Raw genomic sequence first — 21,834 nt, 5'->3', positions numbered from 1 at the left:
TTCTGAATGTGGGAAAAGGGGCAATGAAGTAACTATGTATGTGGTGCAAGTAACTGAACAAATTAAATGAGGGACTTGGGTCATTTGAAGTTGCAAGGAATAATAAACTACCTTGTCAAGTGTGGCACCTTAGAGACTAACAAATTTATTTGAGCATAAGCTTTCGTGAGCTACATCCGATGAAGTGAGCTGTAGCTCACGAAAGCTTATGCTCAAATAAATTTGTTTAGTCTCTAAGGTGCCACAAGTCCTCCTTTTCTTTTTGCGAATACAGACTAACACGGCTGCTACTCTGAAACTTGTCAAGTGTGTATTTTAATGTCTCTTACAAAAAAAAAAAAAGCATTAACTACAAGATATATTTTTGTCAACAAGATTAGGGGGATTTAGTCTCGCAGCAGAAAGACTCAATTAAGCAGTTCAGCTTATGGAAGGAGATTTTGAATGAGTTCAGTGAAGGTGTGATGAAGTGGTGTGTGGTGTTCTGGAGGACACAGTAGCACTTTCAAGGGAAAGGGAGGTAAGTGTGAGATTGACGGATGATATCTGTTTACCCCCCAAGGTGATAATTTTGAAAACAAAAGGTATGTATATGGCTTTTTGTATGACAACAGTATTGATTCAGGCGCAAAATTTTTCAGAACGACAGAAATTGAAGTACAGTAATGTCTTCTCATTCAAGCTGAGAGCTTCTATATAGCAGTGTAGCCGGTTCAATGCTTTTCAAAGCTTTTTTGCATGGCAGTTTGTATTGTATTGGTCCATGTATGGGGAGCAAGGATAACTAATTTCCACACAATGCCCCTTCCAGTTTAATAACCTCAAATTTTGGGGTTAATTAGTTTTAAAGAAAAGGTGAATTTATTTTTGGAGCCTCAAAAAGCTCTGCTGACTTGTTTCTGTATAGAGCCACAAAAATATTTTGTGGTGATTGATTCAAATTAGCACAAAAGGTAAATATTCACCCCCCTTGCCCCGAGGTTTGATATTAGCATAAAATTTACTTTGTGAGACTTGGTAAGAAGGGAATGGAAAAGTCACAACGGTGGTTGGCTCGCTGAATCGCCCATAAATCTTAAACCATCTGTTTTTAAGAACCTCTGTATTCTGATGCCCATGGCTGGGTTAGGCTTTTCGTTTCCTGAGTCTTAGCCAGGGAGTTCTCAGTCACTTTGGCAAGAGTTAAACTTCCTGTTAATATTTAAACCAAAAAAGGGCCTGCAGAGGAAATAGGAAATCTGGGTTAAACAGTTTCTGGTGGCATTGTGCTAGAAATCAAGTTTGGGATTTGGAGTTGTTTGTAATGTATACTGGCTGATTTTTAACTCTGAATGAAGGAATGTGTTTAACTCACTGTTGTGATGTAATCTTGTTAATACAATATGTTGTGATGTAAAACAGGCAAGCATCCACCTTTTTTATACTTTTAGCTGTGGAGTCCCATGAAATCAAGTATAGTATTTGCTTAATTGAAGCAATATGTCTAGAGGCATGCGAGTAAAAATCCCGACTCTTTGGTACTGTCTCGACTATGCAACTCACTTGCTAAATATCATTGGCAAGTTGCTTAAACGCCTTGTCTCCGTTTAGCTGTCTGTAAAATGGGGGCAATAACCTCTCTGCACTCATAGAAGGTAGCTTATTGTTTGTAAAGCACTTTGGGACCTTTGGATGAAAGGTGAAGTGTTCATTAGTACTCTAGATCCTATATTAAGGAAACAACGTGCTGAGGTTTTCATTAAGCTCACAAAGTGCTTAAGTAAGGCACTTTTGAGCTTAGAGGTACTGTAGATAAGGAAGGTTGAATTCTACGGGAGTACCTGTCTGAACTGCACAGTGAAAAGTGTACTGAAGAGAGATGTGACCTTGACGCAGAGGCTCCTGTAGAGACCTTGACTCAATGCCTGTGAACCTCGAAAAAGTATGAAGAGATTTGGAAAGCTGCTGTACTCTTTCATAGGATACATAGGAGGTACCCCAGGTTTAAATGCACCTTTTGGAGTGCAGGAGGAGAGGCAGGCAGAGAAAGAAATAAGGAGAAGTGAAGTTCGGAGTGTCTTCAATATAAAGAGAAGATTGACCTAGAGAAAAGCTAGAAATGGAACCCAGCTCTTAATTATAGTAGAACCAAGTCTTATCTATTAGGCATGTTGTGTATCAAAGATTTGACCTTCTATACACTTTGTATTTTTGTCATTTCTATTTACATGTATATGTTATATTGAATGGTGAAGGGGTCTGTTTTCTCTTTTCTACATGACCTACATAACTGCTTCAACGAAGATTGCCACAAATAGAATATTTTTTTTAAATAGTTGAGATTAAGGATGGTGACCAACCACTCACCCCAACCCTTAAAGGTCAGGAAATGTCAAGTTTAGGTTTCCTTACAACTCTTAACTCCCCATCTCCCATCGTTCACCACTTTTACTGTCAGATTCCCCCTCCTGTAAAGAAGTCACATCTCTAATCATTAACAGGAATACAATGTACACACCACATTGCTCATGATCACAAAAAACATTAACTCGTATTCAGCAGCATTAACACATCTTTAAACACCCATATGCTGGTAAGTTAATGTATGATGTGATGGTTTCTTGTTAGAAAATATAAGGTTACAATCAAGGTTTCACAGCACAGAGAGAATCCATTAGGAGTGTGGTGTTGTGTAGTATAGCTATATGTGTTGGAGGTTTGTGGGACCTACAGAAGGGTGGACAGCGTTGGTCAGTGAAAGTGGTGAATGTGGGAATTAAGGTATGTTAGAGGAGATTCCATCACTGGACCCTTCTTATCTTAACTTCTTTAATGAAGGCTTTTCTTTGTGGAAAGAAATGTGTGTACATATTTTGGAGTGTCTTAACAGCTGTAGACTTGTCCCCTAAACTAACTATTTAACATATTGGGCTATACTCACTTCATACTATTACATTTATATATTTAATGGCTATATGGCACTTCATAGTAATGTCCCACTTCAGCTGGTTTACACATCTGCAGTAGTATCCTTCATTGCACACCTCATTAAGCAACATCTGGTATATCTTTAAAAACTGCTGAATGTATTCAGATGGTCCAGAATGATGGTACCAGGCTCAGTCACGGTAAGGTGAATTTCCTCAACATTATTCTGATCTTAAGATCAGTTTTTGTCCCCTTTCAAGACTTTTTAAGGACTTTTTAAAAAAACACTATATTTCAATAAGTAGGTGAATATAATTCCATTGTTTATAATCTTATAATTTCTGGCATGAGTAGAAGATTGGAACCATGTTACACCATGCGCTGTAGCAGGACAGATATGTAGCTAGTCCTTTGCCTGCTGCTATATTAGTCCATACCAGACTTTTTAAAGATAAACCTGCAGATGGCATCAGCAGGGCCTAGTGACTGGAGTAGGAGACTGGAAGCCAGAAGACATGGGTTCTATTCTTGATTCTGTCATTACACTACTGTGACCTTGAGCAGATCATTTAACCTGTGGACCTTAGTTCCCCCACCTGTAAAATGAGGACACCATCACTTCATAGAGGTGAGGAGTTAGTTGTCCGAAAGGTATAATACCAGAGACTATTATTTCTGCTTGATGGTAGATATTTCTGTATTCTTGACTAGCTAAAATAGAGCTAAACAACTTAAAATTGTTGTAATTAGTCTAACTGATCGGCGGTGAAGCTGAAATGTGACAAATTTGATACCCTGTGTGCTTAAGAACACGGTTTAGTCAAGTGCCTGTATTGGTCTGAAGTGATTTTGATTGTCAAAATTGCAGTACAAACAACTCCAAGCAAGAGAGCTGAGCTGCAGAGACAAGATGAGCATTGACTGCTCCGTTGTCAAGACTGGGGTGTGGTTCAGCAGATGAGTCCCTAGTACTGAACTCAGAGTGGAGAATATTCTGAAGTGATAGAATATGCCAAAGAAGACAGAATGGTGAATATGGGTCAGAAGGATAGTGGACAGCATAAGGCTCTCAGCAGGTTTAGTCTTAACTGGATTTGAATGGGCTACTAAGCTAAACCAACAGTTTTACAAGGGCTTAACTATGACCCTGGAATCTGAAGGGAGAAAGAGACCTAGTTCCACATTAACACAGCATCTGGGCTCTGGAACAGTATGACTGGAGACTTTTTTGGTAGGAGCTGACTCAAGTTTCTATTCTAAGTATATTTTGGAGTGCTGAAGAGAACAGTATATTTGCAAGTAATGGCGTCAGAAGTTTTGGACATTGATATTTGTCTTGATAGATTCTGGGAGCCGTTTAAAGTTCTGAGGTACTTTAGAGTACTTTTTACTATGATAGAAAGCTGTAGGAAAGCAACAGAATGACCCTATTTAGAGAGCATTAGCACTTTACTTTCACGTCATCTATTTTCCACTCCTTTACTGGTGGATTAGAATCTCTTTGCTTGTTGAGTTGCTTTTACTATACCATCTCATCACTGATTAGCAGGGGACTTTGCAATTATCTTTATCTTTCCTCCTGGGTAGGGCTACCTGTGAGGTGGGTTTTTTTTTTTTAAAGGCGGATTAAATCCCAGTAGAATAATATCTGAAGCTGCTAGCACAGCATTTGTGTTCTTTAGTGGTGATGGATCCGTTCTAGTTACCTAATTACTTTTTCAAAAATAAATACCAGTTCTGTCCTTTAGAATTTCATACATGCTATAGATAGCCCTTAAAGGGAGAAACAAATATGACAGCAGTTTTAGCTCAAATTTAACAGCCTTGCTAAATGAAAAATTTGCTATAACCTTTTTATATATTGATATATAAAAACTAAACACTGTTCTTAAAATAAGTCTTTTAACAAGTGCTGTAATTTAAGAATTTAGCCAGCAATAATGTCATGTTTATAAATTGGTTTGGATGTTTATGCTATTGAAGTATTTTAAAAAGGTTAATTTAGTGACTTAATCTGCCTATAAAATTGAGCTAATGTTCCACTCTTATGTTAGCTCTAAAATTCTGACACAGACGTATACCTTGTTCCTCCCAGCTAAATGTAAATTTCATTAGAATTGCTACTGTACCTCTGCAATTTTACATTAGTGCTTATTACTACCACGTTAAAAGAAATTCAGTTTGGGGGTAACTATGAAATATGAACGCTAAAGTAAAATGATAGTTTAGTTTAGGAAAATGTTTCTATTAAAGGCTAAGTATTGTAAACTTAGCAGAAGATATTTAAATGGTTTGAGTAACATCTTGGAATGAAACTGCCTTTGTGGGAAATTCATGGTGGTTCAGGGATGGTGTTTTAGCTCTGTCTGTTCTAGATTGTTTACAGACAATCTCCTATTAGGATGCAGCAGCCAGAAGCATGTATGGTAGCCAATAACTCAGGATCTACCCTAGGAAAACCAGCTATTGCATAAAATGGCTGTCAGCAGCAGGTTCTCCAACTCATTAAACTGTGTAATTGATACTGTAGATGGAATGAAACTGTTTTAACACTGTTATAGAAAGTGTAAATGAGATCTTAGGTAATTATCCTAGTAGACGACCATTCATTGCTATTCTAAAACAATTGCCAGAATTTCTTTTGGAGAAGAGGGCTTTGTGTTTTCTGAACATTACTACAATTTCTATACACTGATTTTAATAGTATAAGAAGTTATATCTGTTGTTGTTTTCAAAGTTCAGGAATGTGAAGATTTGATTTGTTGAAAAAGATGAATGACAGCCACAACGGTAGCAATTAAAAGCAAGACAATGTCCATTGATAATACATACCTACAATATGCATAATCTATTATGGCCATACAGTGGAGGAATAGAGGAATCAAATTTGTAATCAAATGTATATGACTGGCAAACAACGAACAGCAGCAGCGTGGATAATACTAAATATGGAAGATCAAGGTAGCTTCTAAAATACCCCATTTGCTTTCCACAAGTTTTAGTTTCTTTTGACCATTTTAATCATGCCTGAAGTAACTTAGTTGAAACTCCTAAAGCAGGTATAAGTTGTCATATCCACAGATTTTTGGGTGAATTTTTGTATGAAACAGTGTGTAGAATACATTTCAAAAACAGTGTTACCTAGCTATTTGTATTAAGTTGAACTTGTTTTGTTTAGTCCTCTGTATGGCTAGCCCCACCCCAATTACGTACTACATGAAAAGCATTACAGTGGACCTCTGAGACAAGTGTGAGAACAAATGTAATTGTATAAAATGAAACATTTTAATATTTCATCTAATTTCTGTAAGTTCATATTTGCTTTTCAGTTACACCACAGGATAAACAAAGTGTATTCACAGTAGAAATTACACATAACATTACGAATATCTGTTCCAGTACGACTTGACTACCTAGCAAGAGAAAACTAAATGAGGTTCCCCAACAGGTACTTTAGGGCTTCTCACCCAAATCTACTGTCCCTTTGGTTTCTTTTGCCTCATAGGGACCTGAACAATCCCTGTTTACTCAGCTATCCAGACTGTATATATTCCTCACAATCACCAAATTTCAGGAAACTTTATTGTATTATCGTATTCCTGGCTTCTCAGTTTGTTACTCCAGTCTATAAATATTAGAGACATCTTTATCTTTCCTTTGATTAAAAACAAATCTTCCACTGATTTTTTTTTACACAGAATTTTACCCCAAGGGAAAAAGGGTTTATCACAATTAGTGTTTGTAAAAAATCAGCATAGTGCTCATGGAGTATTACAGCTTGTGCAAAATGCAATCAAGAAGATACTTTATGGTAGGAAAAATGCAATAGGACCTGAGGGAAAGGAGAGGAAACAATCCTACACATATTTTATTAGTCATGGGCATAAAGAATGAAACAGTAGATATGAAGGCTTGTGACTGTACCTTGTTCTGAATAGATTTGAGAAAAAATGGCCTTGGACCTACTGAAACTGACTTTACCCATCGTTAAAAAAAATCTGGGTTGAGTTCTAGCTGTATTGAAAGGACATTCTGCTCCACTAATTTATCAAACTTTGATTTTTATTTTATTTTTTTTTAATAAATTCTTGTGTCTGTATTTCAGATTTCTGATTGTCTCAGAGGTGGCAGTGAAGCCCACCATTAACACAGGAAGATGAGTGAACTTGACCAGTTACGCCAGGAGGCTGAGCAACTGAAAAACCAAATCAGAGTATGTATTAAATCAAATCAATGTGTGTATTTAGGTTAATGCAAGTGATATTTATGCCAGTTGTGTCCTTTTAGGAACAGGATGGGAGATGGACAAAAATGATGTGAAAGTTTCAACCTAACAAGCAAAATATATTTCATAAGTTAATGTATGGGATATCTGATAAATGTAAGCACAGGTAACTCCATAAAAAGTTGCTTTTAGCCATTCCAGTTTCTAATGAGCTTTATGATTGAGTCACACAGAATAATATAAGAATGTATAGATTTAATAGATAAATAATAAGTGTATAGATAATATTTAAAAGCATTTCCGTATCTTAACCTGTCCTTAAGGCCACAATATGTTTCTCTTGAAACTTTAAGCTATCCAAATCTCTAATGCATCAGGTATGTGTATCTGATATTTTTATGAAGCCTTCAGATTGATTTGTAAAACACTTTTAGATAGATAATATCTTGGTTTAGTATTTTGGATCAGTAGTGTCTAGTACTAAACAAATTATAATTCATCACTTGCCATGAAGTTTAGCATGAATAAACTTCCTCACAACCCTCTCAGAAAGTAGTTTAAAAAGACTGGCTGAAGTACAACATGATATTTTATTTACTGTCTAGATTTTATTTCCTGCTTATGCTCAAAAGTATACACAAGCAGTAAAACTAGGTCATCTTGTTTCATTGGTGTTAAGTTATAGATCACAGCAAATATACTCTGGTTCTTTCTCACTTGCTTGCACATCTACTCACCATGTATATGCTGAGTGAAATAAAAGAGAAGTGTTTAAATATTTCCAAAAGAGGATTATTGTCAAATAGACATTTTGTAGGCTTCTTTCAAAAGGATTTTATGAAACTTTAACATGAAAAAATTATTCCCAATGTCATTTAATTCTTTGGAAACACCAGCACATATGAAGCAGAAAGAGAAACTGACTATATAAATTGAGTGAAACTGATCAGTTTAATTTCAGTTTGTGTAAACTGACAAGTCCAAAAAATAAATATCTTAAATTAACTAGATTTTGTATTCTTTGAGGTTTTTTTTTAAAAATATTCCAAAGTAGTTGTGATCCAGTGGGCATTGGATTATTGCTCAAAATACATTCGGTCTTTCCAGCTCAGAAGTAAAGTGAGACACAATAGCCAAGTTATAGTACTTACACTGGCAAGACCTAATAGGTTTAGTGCGGGGAGAGAACATCACTTCTGCTTCCTGCAGGTTGTGCTTGTCAGCAGCTGTTGTCGTCTTAAAAACTTAGACAGCCCCGAATTTTTTTAGGCCCCAAAATAACAGCTCTAATGCCACACAGGGTTCAGACCCAAACCAACAAAAGTAATGAAAATGTCTGGACCCCCATTCTACCTCATGCAAGTAAAATGTAGGTTACTTGACACTGGTGATGTACAGTTTTTCTCCAGACAAGCTCTCTGGTTGTGTTCCCTTTTGATCCTCATCACCCCCATTTGTTCCACCCAAGCCACACTAATTTGCAATGCATCCTCCTTCCACTTGAATCTCTTGCACCTGGATCGCTTTTTCCTCACCCAGTGTGCTAGGGTCTTCACCCTCTCTGAGACCTTTTATGGAAGCACTTTGTGGAGATTTATATCCTAGTTGTCTTATTGTTCAGTGTGCATAGAAAAGTAGTACTAACAGAACATGCTGAAGTTTTCCTCTTACTTGCTTTTTGTTGCATTCCATCCCAACCCCTCCTCCTTCTGTCTATATTGCCCTTGTTAGATTGTAAACTCTGTGACAGGAGCCATGTTCTGCGCCTGCTTAAACACCTATGTAACTGAGTTCATAATACTGCTATTGCTATGTGTAACTTGTTGCTATTGTATGGCTCTGTGATTTGTTTGTAAACCAAGTAAGTTCTTTAAAAAGTGTGAAAAGATGACTTTTTAATCACTTACACTGTAAAAAGAAACCCAAACTTCAAGTGATATTAATCTAATTTGAAATGTTATTGGGTTGGCGATTTGTACACCAGTCTTCATGTCTGTGCTATTTGGGATAGCAGGGCTGCTAAATCAGAAAACTGGCATTCATGTGAAAGTATACAGACACAAGAACAACTTGACTTCGCTGCCAAACACTGGTTTTAAGTGAGCTGATATGGTCACTTTTTCTTTCACATTGTAAACTCCTTCCTTTCAACCCCACATCTCTTTTTAATTTAAAATGAGGGAGCAGAAAAAGGCAAGCGTCCCAGAATTGAGAGGGAGAGGATGTGAATAATTGTAATTCCTGACCTTAATTTCAAAAGTTCACACCAATAAATATCAATGGACACTGAAATTGGATGCCATAAGTACTGTACAGTAAACAGCATGGTTGGACCTCACCAATGTAATTCTGCAGTTAGATTTTTTTAAAGCCACCAAAAGAAGAGTAGGATTACATTTTTCTTAGATGTAGCACATTTTACTAAGAGTCATCTACTGCAGGGGGATTTCAGGCTTACTTTATTAAAACGATGCTAGAAAACTGAAGAGGAGGTTAGGGTATCTTTCTTGACTAGAATAGAATTCACCCTCTTTAAATGCTGCTAATTATCCCATCAGAGTCAATATATTCCCAAGGCTCAGAAGTATTTCTGAAGAGCAAATGTGCTGCCTTTTAATGCGCCTGATTTCAACAAGTTTGGGGGTTTTTTTCGTTCGTTTTTTGTTTTTAAAAGTCTTGGGGTTAGAATACACATTCCCTCATGTCAAGATTCTCCCTACCCCTGAACACTGATGGCATAGTGCAGTATATTTTTCAGGAACAATTTCCTTTCCAGAGAGTACACTTAATGAAAGTGTGTTTGCCAGGTGGTGTTGCCTCCCTTCATAGTTATTTTTAACAAATCATTTTTGTAAATGAGAAGAAATTTCAATCCCTGACCCCATCCTAAGTCTCACACAGCTGTTTTTCGAACTGTGCTCAAGACTTACAACAACATAGAGGCACAGTTTTGTGGAGCCACCTTGTTAAAAGGGCAACAGTGCATCACTGTAAACTATACAACCTCTATATTGTTAAACTGTGCTGTTAAAGAACACAATTTTTGGAAAGGATTTGGGCTTTACGTACAATAGTTCTGGCTAAACAACTTTAGATCATCAAATCAGAGCAACGCTGTTCAAGAGAATAGAAGTCTCTACGCATAATGCATTACATATTAAACAGTTTTTCAATTATTTTGTCAGTGTGAATCCCAGAGTAGGTACTCATGCATTCAAGATTGGATTTTTTGAATAGCAGTATTGGCAGCTGTGCATATGCCTTTGGCATCCTCATGCTCTTGCACAAGGGCATAAAGGATGGAGTGGCTGCGACTCTCTCACTTTCCTCTTACTGCCTGTGGCAATCAGACAGAAGCCAGTGAGTGTGTGACACACTATTCTTTTCAGAGATCCTAAGCCAGTTAACTGAAGGTTGTTTTTTTTTTTTTTAAACAAAGTCCATCAACAACCCCACCACACCCTGCCATACAGCAGGGCAAGATGCTTCACACCAACTTGCCACATTCCATGGTGGAATCAAACCCTCGGGGTTTGAAACCTGTCACAGCAAATGTGTCTTCTGCCAAGGGGAGAGGCACATCCCGGTCAGGTGCTCTATGTGGAAGTCCTTTTACTCCAGCACTGCAAGCTCAGTTCAAGCTACATGAGCTAGAGTGGTTCATGCAGGTTACTGCAGACCCAGAGGTGACAGTCATGACCACAACAAGACCACACAAACCAGTGTTGGCCAGCACTCCCTCGAGCACACATCACACTCCGGAATTGAACAGTGGAAGGAAGGTGGGTGAAGAGGACTCCATTGATGATGAGGTGGTCAGCAGTGATGCTGCTGACAGCAACTGTTGAAGTCTGCTGCATACAAGACCATGGCACTGACTACCCCAGGGCTGATGGACTCAGCATCTGTACTGACTGCCTCTATGCTGGCACCTTGGGCATGAAAGCAGATACCTATGCCTGCTTACAAATGGGACACCAACTCGTGTAGCTGAACCAAGCTTACATGTAGCTCCAAAACCAAAGGGGAGTTCCAGAGAGGGACATGAAACAGATTAATCTAAGGACAAATCCCCTAAGCAGTAGGGCAAAGTGAGAGACCTGTGACGGAGGTGAGCAAAGATCTCAGATATGCCTTGGAGGAATCCATAATGTGTCTGGAGACATTCCTGGTATCACAGATGTGACCAGCACTGGAACTTGCTCCATAGCACCTTTTGGTGCTGCCTTTTGAAGAGGAGGTATTCTCCTTCTTGCCATTGCTGACTTATTCCTTCTTGCCTAATGGCATCAATGGCTAGGCCACACTGGAATGGGATGTGAATGCATAGGAGCAGGAAACGACAGGGAGGCAACAATGACCCCTGCCTCCACCCAAGGAATCCTCTTCAGGGCAGTGACACCAGTCCCCATGCAGAAAGCCTTTGAGGACCTCCTGTCTCAAATTGCAGAGCCCCTGCACATTGGGACTGCGTTCAGACAGGAACAGTCTCATGACACATTTAATATGTGAGTGTGACAACACCAGCCAGGATCACCCTCCCAATTAATGAAGAAATCCTGGAATCGGCCAGAGGACTATGGTAAACTCCAGCCACTCTTCCTCTCTTCCCCTAGCAAGTGGAGAAGAGGTATCAGTTGTGTTCCCCCCACCCCCCTGAGGGTTTTGAGCAAATAGCTTTTTGAGGAAAATAATTTATGCAGCAATCAGAAAACCTTCTCCTGCCTGAGACCTCAATATAGAGTCTCCATTGGAACCTCTTGCAGAATTTTCTTTACACCAGCACACTGAAGATTGTTTTCCTAGTGATTATCACTTCAGCCAGAAGAGTGAATACGCTTCAGGCACTTATGGCCAAACCCTCATATGATATTCCAGAGGGACATGGAGGTACAAAGACCTCACCTGAAGTTCATTCCTAAAGCGGTCTCAGAATTTCATCTAAACCAGTCAACCTTCCTGTTGTCTTCCTGAAGCCAAGTTTAGCACTGGGAAAAGAGAATTTGCACACGCTAAGTGTATCCAGGATTTTGGTTTGTTACATGGGTGGGACAACAGTCTGAACTAGCCTGTCAGTCTTGGCATAGCAGGATATTCTAAAGATCAGGTGATTTAATCACCGAGAATATCAAAATGGAGGACAGTGTATTTCTCCCACCAAACATCAAGGTTCACTCCTCCAGAACACAAGTAACATGCCCTAACTGTTTCATGTACATGCCAATATTGGAAATCTGTAAGGTGGCAACGTGGAGTAACCCATTGACATTTGCCAAACCCAGTGCCTTGGATTCAGCTGCTATATTGGATCCTATGCTCAGGAGAGGAGTAAGTCAATCACTGCTCAATTGGTGCAGCTAAGACTCCTCAAATCCCACCGTCATGAGGGGATGCTGGTTGCAGTTGGATCCACACTAATGCATACCCAAAGAAAGAATGGTTCTTTGAGATGTTATCAGTATGGATTTCATGACTCCCCTTCATCCCCATTTTGCAGAATCCTCATCTACTATGGGCTTCAAATTGAGAGGGAACTGAGGGAACGTCATGGCTGTTCTATCCTTTGTGTTTGGAACTTGCCTGTTCAGAAAATTCTGATCTTGCACACGAGGCATATGTACATCTACAGTAGGTTCCACACAGACAACATCTAGAAGATCTTCAGTATTGCTGTGGAATAAGTAACTATTCTTTTGTAGGGTGTGATCAATAGAACTTTTCATAAACAGAATTTGAGAGTAGAAAATGAATGAGAAACCTTGTGCTGTAGTGGGTAAAAGTTCCCCTTTTATTTAGAAAAGTGGAATATATTGTATTGCACCATGAAAATGTGCAAGTATCCTGTGATTATAGTATAGACTTCATGGCAGCACAAATATAAACAGACAGAAATTAATTAGTGTGACAGAGTTCACTTATTTCCCTGCAGTTTTTGTTTAATATTGTCAGCAAGTGACTAAGAGCAGAACCGTGGATACGTATTTAAGATTAAATCCTGTTATGATGTAATTTAAACATGTCCTTGTGTGTGTGCGCGTGCACACGCTTTTGAAGTAAAGAACCTTCTCAAATTATTGCCAAATTGCATGGATACAGTTATAGAAATTTAAAGATGGAAAAAGAAAAGGAGTACTTGTGGCACCTTAAAGACTAACAAATTTATTTGAGCATAAGCTTTCGTGAGCTACAGCTCACTTCATCGGATGCATTTTAAGTGAGCTGTAGCTCATGAAAACTTATGCTCAAATAAATTTGTAAGTCTCTAAGGTTCCACAAGTACTCCTTTTCTTTTTGCGAATACAGACTAACACGGCTGCTACTCTGAAACCTGTCAAAGATGAAAAAGATGTACTTGTTTAATTTCCTTAGGGCTGATTCAGGATTGTTCCCTCGGTTACATTTTCTCATGCTATGTCTGTTCTAGTTTTAAGTCTCCAGCAGTTGGGGCTTCCAACTCTTCCCTTGGCTGTTCCACAGGCCAATACCTCTTGCTGACAAGCAATTCATATTTAGCCAACACTTCTTTTTCTTACTCCCATTACTTAATTGTAACTTCCTGTACCTTCCTACACTTCTCTCCATCCAGGGTATTTACACCTTTCACATAACTGTAGAATATTATATCCCCTTCCCTTTTTAGCCAAGCTACATGTAGCCAGTAGTCTTTCTTTATAAATCAAACCCTGGTCAATTTTGTTTGAACTCCTACCAATTTCTCAATATTACTAGTAATGCGGTCCCCAAAACTGAATGTTGTAGTCCAGTATGATTGCAGTAGAGCCATCGTTCTCTTCCTATTTGTGACTAATACCTCTGAATAGACAGCCCAAATTTGCCTGGGCAGCCTTTGCTTCTAATCTAAGTCCTCTGACTGGTGAATGAAACTTATTCCAGTTTTTTATAACCTGCATATTTTATTAATGTGCTGTTTACTTCCTCTTCCAGATTGTTAATTAAAATGATAAACACCACCATTTCTTACTAGTATGTGCTTGGAAGTATTTTCAATGAGAAGCCTAAGCAATAATAAATTTTCACAACATGAATAAAATAGCTGAGTCTCTCTTTGAGCTGACTCCATCCATATAAATGACCATTCTAGGACAACTCACAAGTTATCCAGACTTTTGTGTACATAACTAGCTTAAGAAATTAATGTCATGTCTTCCTGTCTTCATTAATTTTAAACTTCTTTAAACAGAACAAAAGCTTGGCGCCAATAAAGAGACTTTCTGCATTTTTTCATCTCTGCTTGTGTTTAAAAAAAAAACACACCCTGAGGTATGGAGCATTAAACACTAAAGCATTGACTAAAGTATTTGTTGGCCAGGTGAAGAGCAGTGTATTTTCAGACTCTTTTAGTTTAGTTTTGTTTTGTTTTTAATTCTGAAGTGTTTTCTAGATCAATGTAACAAATTATTTTAGGTTCCTTAAACAGAGTTGGAAATATATATATTGTGTATAGCCCCTATTTAAGGCATCTGTTGTGTCCAAGTTTCCCCTTTATACTTTGCATTCTGGATCTTGGCCATTCATTATAAGATGCAAAGAATGTCAACAGTACGTACTCGGGAATAACCCACTACACCAGAAATCACACTTTGAAACTTGCTGCTAAGCATTCCTTCTTACCCTTGCCCACTAAATGCTAGAATTATCTTCTCAACAAATAAAGGTTCCAGCGAGAATACTAGACACACATTGGCAACAGAGTCTGGTTTGATAGGTTCCTCTGCCAATTTCTCTCCTTGGGGTGATCATAACTGCAAGATTTTTCCCAAATCTAGTGGTTTTGCTTCCGAGTAACTTTTGCAGAATGGTTCAGCATGTATTAAGCGGTCTCTGATGTGTTGTCTCTAATTTTCCCTTGTTACAGGATGCCAGAAAAGCATGTGCAGATGCCACTCTGGCCCAGGTAAGTACTCATTTCAGATGCTCACATTTTATTTGCAAAAAAACTATATAAGGAAAATGTAAAGACACAAAGTTGTGTGTGTAAAATTATGAACAATATCTTAATTCTTCCTATAGTCTAGTCTTGGCAACATTAGCTTCCTTTGACTCTTTGCATGGTGTGATTTTTTTGATTACACACAGATCCCGCTGCTTATGCATGGCGAACTACTGCCAGTAGTAGGATCAAGTAGTACTTTCCTTGGTAGGTCACTGAGTTCCTTTCCCTGATAATTTTTTTATACGAGTATTATACAGATGGATTTATAATTTGAAGGACCCTCACATTAGATCAAACTGGAAGGCCATTTATAAAGAAGCCTTTGCCAGGAGCTATTGTTCCAGATGTGTTTTGAATCAGATTTTACCTTTCACCACCCAGTTTAATCCCTTTTGCTTGAACTGAGTGTAATAATTCTGTGTCTGATGTCAGTTTGTTGCCATGGAAGTGAGTAATGCTACAAATACAGTGCCACAACTTCACCACTGCAGCATCAAGCAAGAGAGAGGCAGTAAGCAAGAGGCCTTCTTTCAGCATTTAAATTACTGGGGACATTTTTATATGTGACAGAGTTGCCCATACATGTAAAATAATGGGCTAAGTTTAATATCTAAAATATTTCCCATGTGCAAATGTCTCTAAAAAGCTACTGTATTTATACAAGGGATGGGCATTGTGTAGGAATTTTAAATCTGGCCCGATCTGTTAGTTTGAACATTAATCTGTCGTAGCAGTATTCAAAATGAAGCAGAGTTCTTTACTCAAATGCTTCTGCTAAATAATTGTTTTAGGTGGAGACAGGACAAGTATGCAGACATTATCTGTAAAATGGAGTTATAAACTGTTTTGGATTCACTAATGTGTGTTCATTTATTCCGTATATTACTGGAAATGCGCTATATGCTATTTTTTTAGCCAGTGCTTTGCTCCAGGCCAGAGAAACCATTTATATTAAATGTAATGGTGTATTGACAGTGTATTGATTTCTTCCTCACTTTGCTATTCACTTATGCATTCCAGAATACACTTTTATGCTTTAAAAGTTAGATAAAATATTAATAATCTAATTTGAAAATCTTCTGTTCAAAAGGCAGTTTATGCTAGATCTAAATTGGGAGTTTATCTTCAAAATGTTAGGTGCAGTTAAAGCCTCAAATACAAACATCCCATCTTCCCAACCTCTTTAAAAACAGAAAGCTGCGTTACTCTGTTGAATGCATCTCTATTGTGCACCGGGGGCGGGGGGGAAGCGGGAACCCTCTGTCACAAATTGTAGTCATCTTAAAGCTAGAGGCGTCAGAAGATAGAAACTGAATATAATCCTGCCTGGGGTTCTGAGAGTTTCTAATGCATGCAGTTATTTCCCACTGGGCCTGGATAACATGCATGTTCTTCCAGAGGAATATTGTGCAATTATATTTAGCTAGGGCTTTGCCTACAATGCTCAGATAAAGAGCTGGGCCTGGGGAAGAATAGTAAATGAGAGAATAACCAAGCAAATACTGCATAGGACTAACATATTTCTTAGTCAATTTGTTTGTCTAAATCAGTGAACATGTCCAAAATGAGTACTTGTGGCACCTTAGAGACTAACAAATTTAGTTGAGCATAAGCTTTTGTGAGCTACAGCTCATTTCATCAGATGCATTACGATGAAGTGAGCTGTAGCTCACGAAGGCTTATGCTCAAATAAATGTGTTAGTCTCTAAGGTGCTACAAGTACTCCTTTTCTTTCTCCTTACAGTGTGTATGATAAAACCCATTGTTTCATGTTCTCTGTATGTGTATATAAATCTCCCCGCTGTATTTTCCACCAAATGCATCTGATGAAGTGAGCTGTAGCTCACGAAGACTTATGCTCAAATAAATTCATTAGTCTCTAAGGTGCCACAAGTACTCCTTTTCTTTTTGCGAATACAGACTAACACAGCTGCTACTCTGAAACATGTCCAGAATGTATGCGTTGAATCCTTTGGTTTTCTGCAATAGACTACTCTAAGTGTTTCTGCGTTAATAAGTATCTGAATATTCTGTGAGTAAGATAAATGCAGAATCTAAGGTCTATAATAACTTGTCTGTTTAGATCACAGCCAACATTGATCCAGTGGGTCGAATTCAGATGCGTACTAGAAGAACATTGAGGGGGCACTTGGCTAAAATTTATGCAATGCACTGGGGGACTGATTCCAGGTGAGTGTCACTGGCACAGAAGGATAATCTTTTGGGTTTCATTAAGATCTTGTGGAAAAGTTCAATTTGGTTTTTCATATAGTATGATTAGAAATTCAGTCCCATCGTTTCAGGTCATGCCTATAATCCATCTGAAGTCCTTTCTGCTAGAAGTGGAATTTTAAAATACCAGAGCTCTTTTTGAGGAGCAGGGGATCTTGCATGCAGGTGGGGGGTGGTTACTTCATTTGAAGTTGCATAACCTTTGCTTCTATTCTGGTACTAAGAGAATTTAGCAACACTAAATGTCACTTTTTTTCCCTTTTAATTTCCATATTTTTGGCATCATAATCTAAATTCAGATACAAAATATCAACCCCTTCTTGCCTGAAAAATACTGTTGTCAATGATTTAGAGGACGCATTTTAAAATAGGCACTTATTTTTTTCCGAGGATGTTAGTCCTTCTGTGATTTCCAGACAATTAAAAAATGGATGCTAACGGTATCCCTGTCGATGGCAACTATAATGTGTAGTTTTACAAGAATCTTAAAGCACGCACCCTGGTGAATTGTCCATCTTAAAATGAGTAGACATGGTATTGCTTCATTGTAGGAATAGGTGAATGAGCTTCTTTTTAATCTTGTAAATATGTGAATTAATCTGCTCAAAGCAAGTACATTTCTAATCAACAGAAATTACTGAAGGGAGCCTTGTTAATCTAATGAAGGTGATCTTGTTAATTCATGCTTAAGTACAGAGCTTGTTTACACAAGATTAATAAGCAGTACTATTCTTAAGTAACTTAAAATCCTAGGTCTGTTTATACAGTAGAACCTCAGAGTTACAAACACTTTGGGAATGGAGGTTGTTCATAACTCTCAACAAAACGTTACGGTTCTTTCAAAAGTTTATAACTGAACATTGACTTAATATAGCTTTGAAACTTCACTATGCAGAAGAAAAATGTTGCTTTTAACCATCTTAATTTAAATGGAGCAAGCGCAGAAACAGTTTTCTTATCTTTTCAAAATCTTTTTTAAATGTTCTCTTTATTTTTTTAAGTAGTTTGTTTAATACTGTTCTATACTGTATTTGCTTTTTATTTGTTTGTTTACTTATTTTGTCTCTGCTGCTACCTGACTGCGTAGTTCCAAATGAGGTGTGTGTGTGTGACTGGTCAGTTCCTAACTCTGGTATTCATAACTCTGAAGTTCTACTGTATACCTAGTGCAAGAGTAGCAAAATGCTTAGTTGTGGGGTGGGGGGGGGGGAAGATATAGAGGAAAATATTTTTAAAGGAGTGGTACTTGTTTTTGTTTTTCAGTTTCTGAATTGCTCAGGGTTGGCAGAGCAACAGATAAACACAGTGTAACAGTTTCATTTGAAGTTTCATATGTTTTGTAGAATCTCATTTTATTTCATAGGAGTACTATTAGTTTGTCATAAGTATATAGTTTCCAATGTTGCAAATTGCACTTGATATGGCCAATTAGGGTTGCCAACTTCATAAAATTTAAAAACTGGACACTCCAGTTGGAGTGCTAGAACCTCCCCCGCTTGGGTCAGGAGGGACTCACCTGTTGAGCTAGGGCTGGGAGCTACAGCCACCTGACACAGGTAGGAGACAGCCACAGAGTAGGGGCTGGTGTGGCTGATGACCCGGTGCCTCCTCCCACCTGCAGTAACTTAAGCATTTTTAGCAGTAGGATTGTGTTGTACAACTAGAGCAAAGCCAGCCAGAGGAAACACCAAATTAGTTCTGATGTCACAATAAAGATCATAGATCTCTGTTTTGTCCTATTTTTATCTAACATTCTTTCAAAAAGTGAAGGCGGTCAGATATTTTTGTGACTTTTATAAAAACACAGTTGTGTTTTTTTTTTTAAATTTTCCTTTCAAATATATTATACAGCAACCTAAGAGATCTGTGAACAAGACTTTACATACATCTGGTTGAAGTGATCTCACACAAACATAATATAGTCAGTCCTTAACAGGCATATAGCCTTAAAGCTACCTCTCTACAATAGTCTCATCTTTACAGTGTACATCCATGATGGTGGTTTTGCAGAGCTACATTGTTGAAGGCAGTTTAGCACTTACCTCACTGTCAGTTTAAACCCAGTGCATTTTAGTTCCGCATTTTATGAACACTAAATTCATTCAGATTTCTAAAAAGAGTAATTGACTTCAAACAATCTTCATCTCGCTGCATTTTCTCCCTTTCCAATCAGTCTGTTTATACAGTTTTCAGGAAATAACTCTGACTGTTAGCATATTTAGAAAGTCATGTAGGAAACAGACACCACTACTCACGATACTTACATTTTAAGTTCCAGGCGAAGCTGTTTTCACTTCACTAGAGACAATTGGCACATGATGTATCCCCTCCAAGTTCTGAAACAGCTTTATCCTTTTCTAGGAGGCGCCGATACCCCTAACAATAAAGAAAAGATTCAAAAGATTACTATGCAGTAGGAATGTTTCACTGATTATGCTGTCATTTGAAGGGACATAATTAAGTTGAAAATCTGAAAATTGTTTGTATTACCATAAATAGATGTAAGTAACACCTGAGATTACTAAAATGGAAAGGTCAGAGAAAACTATCTCCTTTTTCTGTTGGTTTTAGTTTGAAGATTTGTAACAAATTTCAGGGCATGCTACTTGAAATGGAATCTGTTGGAAACAAAGCTTTTGAAATAAGTGACATTTAAATGAAATTTTAATTAAGTGCTAGAAGTGTTCAGTACAGTACAAATACATGGTTCCTGCCCTGCGGAAGTAGAAGGCTCAAAAGTGTAGACATGAAGTTTTAATATGTAGATAAATCAGGTAATACTGTTATCCGCAGAAGGTCAGTGTAGTATTTATCAGCAAACTCAATCTCAGGGGAGCCGACTAGAGGTTATTTTCATTAAATTGGATTAAAAGTTCAAAACTCAGACTCGAGTGACGCAACTATGTTTTACCTGTGCACAGTAGAGTAGCCTAACGCAGCCACAACTCTTTCTCAGAGACTCATTGACTTTAAGGTCAGACAGGAGTGTCATGATGATCTAGTCTGATCTCCTGCACATTGCAGGCCACAGAATCTTGCCCATCCATTCCTGTAATAGACTTACAACCATTGGCCAAATGACTGAAATCCTCAAATCATGATTTAAAGATTTCAAGTTGTAGAGAATTTGCCATATTTCGAGTCAGGAAGGAATTTTACCTGAGGTCAGATTGGCACAGACCCCTGGGAGTTTTTCGCCTTACCCTGCAGCATAAAACATGGGTCACTTGCAAGTTTAAACTAGTGTAAATAGCAATCAGTTAGACCCTGAGCATGTATTGTAGAAACACTTAAAAGCCCCGATTAAGGATAAGGCACTGTGTACACACAGTATGAAAGTCCTTAACCCAAAATTTGTAATTGTACTGTTTAAAGTAGCCCTTTTATTGACACCATAATCTGAAAAATAGAGCAATCAGATTTGTGAATAGATGATCTAATAGCAAGTTAAGAGCAGTGTGTTTGGCCAGGTGATTTGTCATAGCCAGGCACTGGATTTTTAAATGAATGTATCTTTAAAAGGAGAGACTTGGCTTGAGATGTGGACCCTTCTCACGACTGTGTGTGTTTAATAAACAATTAAATATGGCACTTTTCACAAAGGCCTCTTAGGATAATAGCATCTTTGAAAGTTAGAAAACGACCAGTGTTCTGTTACACTAGTGATAGGTATTATCACACAGTACTTGTGTGTTGAAACTTGGACTTTTCACTTGAATTAGGTTTGCACATACAGATATTAAGATGGAAATTGAAATGATGTGGTGCTTTGGCGCAATACTTTGAACCTTTTAAGATGAATAGCCAAACTCTTAGCCCGAGTAATAAGTCGGAAAGAAAATGTGTAAGGTCAGGGCTCAGAACATGAAATATTACATATCGGAACTCCATTTTATATCTGCTTCCCCAATAAAGAAAAAGGCACTCTCAGCTGTTTTTGTCTGTTCCTGCAATCTGAACTTTTTTTGTTCTTGGCGTTAGAAAAACTATTTTTTAAAAAATGAAAGAAGCCTGGAAACAAAAGCTCATATTTTAAACTAGACCAAGAATACCACTGTGACAAAATGGTGTATTTCAGTCAGTCTCCATTGAGAGGGGAGAGATTTCCCTCCCCCATCCCCCAAAAGGAAACAAAAGAAAACCGCCCCTTCCTTCCCTGCACTCTACCCTTCAGTGCAGAGTACTTCTCTGTAAACTAAATTTTCTGTCGGCCTGGGTTTTAACTCTATTCAGACACTGGATTTTATTTATTTTTATGTATTTATTGGCTTTCATCCTGAAACATCCTTTTTAACCATGTGTTAGAATAAGTAGAAATTGGGAAGATGGCCTTCTATTAAGGGTCCAAATAATTAGCTGGGTCTGCCTATTTTTAGTGTGCCTATCACTGTGATTTCCAAGGTTTCAAAGGAATCAAGAGACATCAGTGCTGTTTAGGGATTATTTTCGCTACTTCTCCTTCTCCTGATTTGTGCATCTGTAAATCATCCGCTGGGGAGGGTGGGAAGAAGAATTC

The 21,834-nt window shown here is 38.0% G+C and overlaps 1 protein-coding gene across 7 annotated transcripts in view; it reads left to right on the top strand.

Annotated features, from left to right (window-relative positions):
• The window catches only part of GNB1 (G protein subunit beta 1), an 86,522-nt gene that overhangs the window by 44,909 nt on the left and 19,779 nt on the right, over positions 1-21,834 (top strand). For 5 of the 7 annotated variants that reach the window (XM_038376559.2, XM_038376563.2, XM_043500220.1 and 2 more), the window contains exons 2-4: positions 7,013-7,120; positions 15,009-15,047; positions 17,170-17,276. In XM_038376559.2, coding sequence (XP_038232487.1) covers positions 7,064-7,120; positions 15,009-15,047; positions 17,170-17,276 — 203 coding nt within the window. In that variant the 5' untranslated portion in view covers positions 7,013-7,063. Of the gene's footprint in view, positions 1-2,288; positions 2,361-3,775; positions 3,937-7,012; positions 7,121-15,008; positions 15,048-17,169; positions 17,277-21,834 lie in introns of those variants that run through there. The other 2 variants (XM_043500218.1, XM_043500217.1) reach the window with 2 other exon arrangements.

Source organism: Dermochelys coriacea, chromosome 18 (assembly GCF_009764565.3).
Source record: "Dermochelys coriacea isolate rDerCor1 chromosome 18, rDerCor1.pri.v4, whole genome shotgun sequence".
NCBI classification, from domain to species: domain Eukaryota; kingdom Metazoa; phylum Chordata; order Testudines; family Dermochelyidae; genus Dermochelys; species Dermochelys coriacea.
Note: the sequence above shows the minus strand (reverse complement) of the source record. Positions and strands in the feature narration are given on the sequence as shown.